The 9,310-nt window shown below is 39.7% G+C and overlaps 1 protein-coding gene across 2 annotated transcripts; it reads right to left on the bottom strand.

Moving 5' to 3' along the window:
* Positions 1-758: 758 nt before the first annotated feature.
* LOC120720233 (zinc finger protein 557-like) lies at positions 759-7,225 on the bottom strand. Of its 2 annotated transcripts, none has more exons than XM_040009877.1 (7): positions 6,074-6,440; positions 5,107-5,175; positions 4,819-4,945; positions 4,527-4,609; positions 4,083-4,324; positions 3,451-3,557; positions 759-2,056 (listed from the first exon to the last, which is right to left on the bottom strand). In XM_040009877.1, exons 1-7 carry the CDS (start codon positions 6,315-6,317, stop codon positions 931-933), a joined length of 1,998 nt encoding a protein of 665 aa, XP_039865811.1. In that variant the 5' UTR covers positions 6,318-6,440; the 3' UTR covers positions 759-930. The 2 variants fall into 2 exon arrangements, 1 of the variants encoding a protein (XP_039865811.1); XR_005692833.1 differs by having other exon boundaries at positions 1,944-2,056; positions 4,013-4,324; positions 6,074-7,225.
* Between the last annotated feature and the right edge of the window lie 2,085 nt (positions 7,226-9,310).

Genomic DNA, 9,310 nt, shown 5'->3' with positions numbered 1-9,310 from the left:
ACGCACCATCCTGTGGTGCAAATTGGTTTTCCATGAACGTATAACCTGGTATATATATTTCAGCTGATACCTCATCAACACTGTGCCTCTTGATGATGTTTTGAGCATAACAACCCCCCCCCCCCCCCCAAACTTATTTATCTTTTTTGTGTTTTCTTTATTAAAACTGAAATTTTTGTTATGTTCTAGCAACATAATGACAATAAATAAATACATCTTAAAGATGTAGGTGTTGCTTCTTCTCTTTTGTTGACAGCTTTTTTAAGTTGTAAAACTTTTTAAACTAATTTTAATTAAGTTCCACAAAATCCCCCAGAAATCAAATATTTTTTCATCTTTTAGATATATACAAATATATCTCTCTATACATTTCCTGTCTGTCTTTGCATGTGTAATATATATATATATATATATATATATATATATATATATATATATATATATATATATATGATTTTGAAAACATGAAGTCAGAATCAAGACTGTTTTTTTTGCGTTAATTTTTTTAAATTAACGCAAATTTGTTTTTTTCTTACTGACTGACTTTCATGTTTTTCCTTACGCTACAGAGTAAGATAGTGTCAGTTATTTCTGTGAATCTGCTGGTGTGTGTTTTTAATCATTCAAACATGTTCCTTACATTTTGATTTCTTCCCTTTAGATTTGGCTTAATTGTCTTTCAAAAAAGCAGAACTAGTCATCTCTTTAGGCTTTTCAGTACTTATATCCAGAAAAACAACCAATTATTCAGTTCTTTATTAATAAAAATTATTTATTCATTAAATAATTTTTATTCATGTCCTTCTCTCAAGACCCAAGTATTTATGTCATGAGCTTTGTTACCAAAGGAATACCTCATTTAACACTTTTTCATTAAAAGAAAAAAAGTCAAGAGTCGTACAAGTTGCACAGGAGGGAATCGAGCCCATGTTAACACACTGTCTGGTTTTCGGGCGGGTCACTGTCTTTTTTTTTGGCCTCGTGGATCTTCACGTGTGACTTGAGAGTACTGCGGTGCGAGAAGGACCTCTTGCAGATGTCGCACTGGTACGGTTTCTCTCCATTATGGGTCCTCATGTGGGTCTTCAGCTGAGTTTGGCGAGAGCACGCTCTCCCACAAATGCTGCACACAAACTGTTTGATGCCTAAATGGCTCCTGACATGGTCGTTCAGGTGACACTTGTGCTTGAAGGAGCGGCCGCACTGGGAACAGCTGTACGGTTTCTCGCCGGTGTGCATTCGCATGTGAGCCTTTAGACTACCTTTATAAATAAAAGTCTTTTTGCACACCAAGCAGATGTGTGGCCTCTCGTTGCTGTGAATCTTCATGTGAGTCGACAGAACGCTGTTTGACATGAAGCTTTTGCAGCAGATGTGGCAGAGATACGGCCGCTCCCTGACCGTGTGGATTTTCTTGTGAGAATTTAAAACGTGCGGGCATCTGAAATGCTTCCCGCAAACTTCACAACTGTGGGGTCGCTCCACTGTGTGAGTCAGCTTGTGCCGTCTCATTGATCGAAGATGGGAGAGAGCTTTCCCGCAGATGTTGCAGTGGAATTTCTGTAGGCCAGCGTGCTCCTTGCAATGAATTTCCAGCTGCTCCTTTAGACCAAATGATTTAGCGCAAATTTCACATTTGTATTGTTTCGCCTCTGTTTGCAGAGACATTTGGTTATTAGAGTAGTGATATTTTGGGTCATTTGTAAGATGTCCCTTTAACGTTTCCACTGATTCAAAACGTTCTCCACAAATTCCACAAACAGCCGGTGACTCATCCACGTGACTCCATGCATGTTGAATCAAGCTGTCCTGGTTTCCCTGGAGTCCACACACTTTACAGGCTATTGTACTTGTCTGAATTGTCTCCGAACTACTTTGGAGCTCTTTTGCCTTCGAACGTTTTGCCACCTGCAGCTCTGGGTTTGATGCCACGACTCCATGTTTGTCATCACTAGACCCGTTTACAGCAGCATCTTTTGTTAGCAAGAGCTGTAGTTGTGATGCTGAGCTGTTGGCCATGACATCCACTTTGGTATTGTCTAGTTGTTGAACGGAGCTGGTAAGAAACAAAGATTTTCATAAATTCATTTATGAATATTGACTGAAAAATACAGACAAGCCAAGAATTATATCAAATTGCTTGCAAACCTCACATTAATATAATAATCAAAACTTTATTTGAAATCATGATATTTAAAAGCTGTGAGGAGCCGGCTATTATGTTGGTCGATAATAACGTATTTTTAATATCAAGAATATGGAGCAATTAAATGTTTTAAATGTTGGGTACAAATAATTTTAAGACTATAGAAATAGCTAATGAGTGTTCCTTCAGTTGGTTTCTTTTTACTGATGGTTGCAGTTCTCAATGAGGGTAATGAATACAAATTAAAATTTAGTTCATTTTGTGAATTTATTATAAAATCAAGAATATTTCTTGGTCATGGATCAGTGTTTTAATTCATTCCAGTCGTTTTGCCTTTAAACATCATTTTTTGTGCAGATCATTTTTATTTTCTATGATCTATTGTAACAGTCTATTCGGGCACGGATGGACTGGCCCGTATAATTATATCGACAAAGAAATAAATTACATTCAACTATTAGTCTACAGCAGGGGTGCCCAATCCCGGTCCTCGAGAGCTACCGTCCTGCAGCTTTTAGATGCATCCTTGTTCCCACACACCCGAATCAAATGAATGGCTTGTTATCAGGCCTTTGCCAAACATGATGGCATGCTGAAGAGGTAATCAAACCATTTGATTCAGCTGTGTTGGAGTAGGGATGCATCTAAAAGCTGCAGGATAGTAGCTCTCGAGGACTGGGATTGGGCAGCCCTGGTCTACAGGCTCGCCAGCCCAATAGGGGAAATGCACAATATGCAAGACTACCAGTCCAGGCCTGTAACCCTTTCACACATAGTGGTCACTACAGTGAACAGCTAGTCAAAGGCTGTTTTCTGTATTTGTGTCAGTGTTGATGGTACACTTACACATGAACCACTACATTGGACGCTGATGTGTCACTCTATACCCTGTCACCCACTGGTCATTTAATGTTACTATAGGTGTATGACGTGATACATTGTAATTATTGTTATTTAACCCTGTCATGCATGAATTATGACAACCTCAATCAGGATCTTTTTTCATCTTTTCATGCCTAAATATGAATAAAAATACTTAAGAAAAAAAAATCCTGATTGAGGTTTTCATTTGGTTTTATGTAAAAAGTAGAGTGTCATCTGTCAACTGTTTGACATTGTGTTTGTAAATGTTTTGCTTTTACATACAAGCCAGCAATTCAAACAGTTGTGTTTGTTAGGGGATCTTTATCTTTATAGGGTGGTATACTTGCTAATATTTCGTTAACAGCCTGTAAAAAGGACACACTGTTTCATTGACCTTTAAACAAAATAACTCAACATTTCTTTTTCAGTTTTTAATTCACCTTGAAATGGCTTCATCGCCTTTCATAAGCACTCTGTCACTGTGTGTTAAAGGTTTATCCCTTGTGGGTAACAGGTGAAGTTCTTCCTCCTCGTCTTCCTCTCCTGTCTGTAAGATAAAAAAAAACAACTTTACAAAAACTCAGAAAGTACTAACGTCATTTAAATCAGTTATTCTTCTTGTTTTAGTTGTTTGCATTTTAGTCAATCAGAACATGGTTTTAACGCAGGTCAAAGCCATTTGTTTTGGCTCATCTGACTGTATCTTGGACAGACACAGTGGGAAAAGCTTATTTTAGGACATATTTCATCACCATTTTTGCCAAATAAACACAAACTTCCATGAAGATATCTCAATACTAACAGAACCAAGTTCAGAGCAGCAATTCAAGTTACAGTTGATCTGTTATTACAGTGGAAATGTTCTGCTCTGTTCAGTGGTGTGTTCGTGCTGTCATTTGTTTTGTTTCCTAAAGAGTCAGCTGGAAGCAGAAGAAATCAAACACACCATAAGAGGTATTTAGTTTTGAACACTTATTTATCATTTTTCCTTTAATGTTTTACCTGTTAACAGACTTTTCATGACTATAACTATATCTGTGGCAGCAGTGAGGAAAACTACTCTAGTGTCGACCTTAAGTTTGACATAGAGGACAGCCTTTTCAAGCCCGGTGGGCTTCGTGGTCCTGTAGATGTCTTCTGGTGTCAGGGTCTTCAGCATGAGCCTCTGGAGTCTCTTACTGTGGTCAGACTTGAAGATGTTCAGCGGTTTGTCCCCGGCCAGCTGAGGGAACGTGGACTTGATCATGTCCAAGAAGTCACCCTCCTTTAGATCACGGGGACACTTCAGGTCCTCAAACAGAGTTTTTTTAAACCCTGAAAAAGAAGAAACCATCGTGAGATCAAGACTTTGCAAGCAGTGAGGAAACAATGGTTATCCTGGCCGGCAGCATCTCAGAACTCTGCAAGTTCATCTGCAAGTCCTTGAACATTTAAGGTTTTTAGTATCGTTAGGTCTGGCTATTTGGTTCAGGTGCTAAGATAGGAACTTCAAATGTACCCATGTTTGAGAGCATACCGTCTTGAGAGTCCTCCAGGAAACAAATCCTGAAATGTAGATGTCTCTGTGTGTCACTGAGCCAATGTCTGCTGGACTTCTTCCTGTCAGGAGAAATGGTAGTTGTGTTAGAGCACTACATTCAGGCCAGTACTGGCAAAGGTGAAGCCGTGGTGCAAATGCAAAGTTTTTTGTTAAAACACGAAGCGTCACAATGTAAACTAACTGTAACATCCAGACTGTTGACATAAACTGTTGAAATAATTTCCCCCAGGGATCAATAAATTATTCTGATTCTGATTGCATTTGTAACCTTGGTATTTCATAATCCGGGTGCATCAGATTTTCTCTTTTCCGCCTGGAACTCGTCGACATTTGGGCCATCCGCTGCTCATCTTCATCACGACGTAGCAGACTTGGACTTCCAGCACCCTCCATACCTGGAAACATTACACACCCTATTTTACTATTTACTACCATATGTAAGTCTGAACATCATCTTTAGTGTTGCAGCAAAAACGTATTGTCCTTAGAGTCGTTCATTCACTCATTCCTCCTTTTTCTCAACATTTAAGAAAACAAGCTTTGACAGAAAACAAACCCGGCAGATGTGTGTGCTGCTGATCCTCTTTGTCTCCGGTCATGACCACCACCTCATGGATGTCCAGATCTGTGACAAGAGATTACTTTTGTCAGTCAGATCTGATCAGTTACTTCATGTATGGCCAAACACAATATTGCTATGAACAGCTGAAAGCAACATGTATTTTTAAAGAGCAGCTTTAAAGTTGGGATTTAGTCCTGTTTATCACTCAAATAACTGCAGACTGTGGAAAATCTGACATCCTAAATTCTTAAAACTGATAGAGCAGGCTTCATGTGAACTGTGAAAACTTCACCTTTGTTTTATATGTAAGCTCATTTCCAACATTGAAAAATAAAAATTGCTGATCAGAGCCAAGTCCAAATTTCAAATCAGTATCTCAAAATTGCAAATAACTGTAAATTATGAGTCATTAAGTCAAAAATGTTTATATCAACTCAAGTTTTGGGTTAATTAAAAATGTTGACAAGCCAACTTGAAAATGCAACTTACTTCTGAATAACTAGAAATTTCAGTTATATTCAATTCAATTTTATTTATTCAGTGTCAAATTACAACATTTGCCTCAAGGCACTTTTTAATATATGAAAAAGACCCTACAATAATACATAGAAACCACAATAATCACACGCACTTTGGTGACAGTGGGGAGGGAAAAGCTGCAAGTTATCAAGTCAAAATTTAAGAAACACAAGTGAAAAGTTTGAGTTTTAGTAGAATTAATTTTTCATTAGCTTCAGGGGGTGGGCTGCCCATAAAGTTAAAGGAACCCCAAAAGCGTTGATTGTCTCACATTATCCTGTGAAAGCTGACTAAACGCATGCCGACTTGTTAATCCATTTCTAAACAATTGTGCGGACATTTTCTTCTTGCACTGTGAAGTCACTATATTCACCAGCTAGCGAGGAAATATTAAATGAGTCATTTTTAAATGAAGTTCGGCAAATCCGCCTCTGTCACTGACCTGTCCTCTCAAGCTTGACCCGAGGCTGCAGGAGCTCCAGCAGTCTCCTCTGCCGGTCGATCTCCTGCCTGAAGCCCGCAGCCTCCTCCTCATAATCTGTTACAGTCCGCTCCACCACTGCTAAGATCTCCCGGGCGGCTGTGCTCAGTTTCTCAGTGATGATTTCTCTCAGTATGTTGCTCTTGGACATGTTAGCGACGCTGTCGGGGGACTCCGAGTTGCCGCTCTTCTCGAGATAAAACATGTGTGTGTTTTCACGGGTCCGTCTCAGAGGCGAACGATACTGACCGGACGGTGTTCTTATCGTGCTGTCGCAAAATGTGTCCGGGGAGAAACGTTATAAAGAAAGCAGACTGAAACACTATAGGGCTTTGGAGCGTGATGTCACGGGGGTGGGCGTGGAAAGGATTTTGGCCCGATCCGCCATTTTGGGGGTCTAAGTAAGGAGCGAAAGCATAGCCATGGTTCGTACTTGCTGTGTGCTCGGCTGCAATGTTCGATCTTACGACCGGCACGGGAATAAGTTTGGATTGTCTTTTTATGCTTTCCCAACCTGGAAGCAACATGAAGGAGCTCATGTATCGGATATTACCAAACGAAGGCGTCTAGCCTGGATAGCAGCCGTGAGACGAGCTGATATCAAGTTCTGTTACGTCTCCAGATATCAGCTGGTGTGCTCAAGACATTTTCATTCCGGTAAGTTCTAAATATGTTCTTATCACACTTTATAGCTGAATAATATTATCGTTGGTGGTCTCGGAAGTTATAGAAATTGCGATCAAACATCAAATGGAGTGACTTTCCAGACATATGTGCTATGTAAAGATTCGCAGGAGGAGACAGGGAGGACACAAATTGGCGTTAATAATTTGCCCGATTATCAATGTGTTAATTTGCATCTACTTTACAATTATGGGCACATAATATGATAACGATATTTTAGCAGTTTACTGATAAATGTATAACATTAATTATGGTGGGGGTGGAAAATGGCTATTTCACTCGATGCACTCCAGCTGACTTACTTTGACGACGTACTCAGAGTTTGGCGGCTTGAAAATAGCCAAATCTTGCACCCAGCCATTTGTAAATTGGATGTGCGCCTCCAGTGACTTGTAATTACGAAACTGGTTCGCAGTGTAAGAGCTTACTCCACAAACAAGATAGGTGAAGATATCGGGGTAGGACAGTGGTGGTAAGTCGTCTGGGTCTTTACTCCACTGCCGTATGTCGTATGGGTCCAGATTTGCGATGCACTCTAATGTTTTTCAAGTGCTGCTGCTTCGCTTCTGGACGCAATCGGTCTCTATACCGTCCGTTTTCTTTTGAGCTGCTTTTAAACATGTTTCTTGTCGTCCTCGCCGTTCCAACAGTGAGTTTGTTTGGATCGTAGACCCCGAAAATGGCGCCGCGCTCCCACAATGCATTGCGGCGTGACGTCAACTCCAAAGCCCTATATCCGGTTGTTCAGTCTGACGTCACTAGCCGTGTCTGGGCCTAAACTCTGCTGCAGGTCCATATATCAAACGATCACTATGGCATTACTGAGAGTTGAAAAACTGTCTAAAGTCTTTCATCTTTAATAAAATGATCAGCGTTCCGCTCTACCAGGTGTAACAATTGAGTTTAACATCCAGGCATCCATGAAAACGGAATTTATGACATTTAACGGAGTTAGAAGTTAGCAGGGAGTTAGCTCGCTAGCTTCTATCTAAATACAATATAGCATGTCCTGACTGCGGGGTTTTGGAAACAAATTAAAACGTACAGCTCTGCTATCACTTCCAACATAAATGAAGACAGAAAACTAAACAGCAGTGACGTTTGTAGGGTTACGGAAGTTGTGCTAGCTGGTGTATAATGATATGCTACGTGACCGCTAGCGAAACAGCTATGTTAGCATATTATAAACAAGCTAACTTTTTTTTCCACTCGATAAAAGTTAACGTGAGTGTTCTCGGTGGTCAGAAACAAATGTAATCGCATGGCAGGATGCTGTAAAAAGACCAAACTTCAGCCAGGAGAACAACTGAGATAATCCATCCACAATACGAGGTTAGTCATTCATATACTGCTGCATGGGATGGGCTGTAGCTACATCCTAAGGTTTTAAAAACTGAGCTTAAATAAATGATTAGCGGTAATAAAAGCCGAGGGAGGTCAACAGGGATCACTGACTGTTTTAGGAGCTTTTTGAGATCAAATAGAAGAAAATACATAACATTAAACATGTTAACAACACAAAAGCCATATTAAACGCAGACTACTTTAGACCCGCGTCATCACTGAACAACCGGATACACACACATTTACTATAAAAAAAAAAAAAAAACCTCGTCTGGAGCATATACAGGGAGCAGGGATGGGCAGTAACGCGTTACTGTAATCTGATTACTTTTTTCAAGTAACGAGTAAAGTAAGGGATTACTATTGCAAAAACGGTAATTAGATTACCGTTATTTTCCCGTAGGAACGCTGCGTTACTGCGTTACTAAAACCGTGATTTTTTGCGAGAATATCTCACGACAGTGACGTAAGCGAGTGCGCAGTTAGTGACAACAGCTGTGTGCAGATCAACAATGGATCACATATCGATTGTGGGAGAGAGTATGAGCGTGCAGCGTTTAAAGCGTGGAAGTACTGACCTTACTTTGAGTTTGATTCCATAAAAAGTGACAAAAACATTAGCGTCCATTGTGCGTGGGAAGAAAACTTCTTTTTACAGCGAAAAAAACCCCTAAACTTCCAAGCAAGCGCCGAGTGCGCTATGACGTAATGGGAAACTCACAGAGAAACTCGCGGATTCTTCAACTGACCGCGGCACACCTGCACCAGGGTAAACCTCCGCCTACCGCAGTCCTGCTTTACAGGTGAAAATAGAGCAACAGGACCGCTGAGTCTTTGACTTTATTTATTTTCTTCTGTGTTTTACTTGCATCTATTTGAAAGAGTGAGTGTAAACACAAAAAATATTTTATTTTATGTGCTGGAATGTGCAGAAAATAGGTTTAAATGTTAAACTAATTTATTCAAGTCAGAATGTTGCATATAATTAAATTTTTGCTTGATGCATAAAGTTAAAAGATTAAAACTGATAAAACAAGTTAAAAAAAGAGACTTTTCCATTTGATTACATTTTGTATGATGGATTATGTAGAAAAAGTAGAATTGGGCTGAAAGATCTATCGCTTTATCACCTCTTCAGGTTGTAAATCGTGTTTTTAAAAAGTAACTAAG

This window comes from Simochromis diagramma, unplaced genomic scaffold, assembly GCF_900408965.1.
Source record: "Simochromis diagramma unplaced genomic scaffold, fSimDia1.1 OVJJ01000566.1, whole genome shotgun sequence".
Taxonomy (NCBI): Eukaryota; Metazoa; Chordata; class Actinopteri; order Cichliformes; family Cichlidae; genus Simochromis; species Simochromis diagramma.
The sequence above is the reverse complement of the archived record's forward strand: the minus strand, read 5'-3'. Positions and strand labels throughout refer to the sequence as shown.

Coding starts and splice junctions, on each gene's coding strand:
- LOC120720233 (XM_040009877.1), bottom strand. CDS start 6,317: ATGTTTTATCTCGAGAAGAGCGGCAACTCGGAGTCCCCCGACAGCGTC. Junction 4,946..5,106: donor GCAGCACACACATCTGCCGG/GTTTGTTTTCTG, acceptor TAATGTTTCCAG/GTATGGAGGGTGCTGGAAGT. Junction 3,558..4,082: donor TCCTCTATGTCAAACTTAAG/GTCGACACTAGA, acceptor TTTATCTTACAG/ACAGGAGAGGAAGACGAGGA.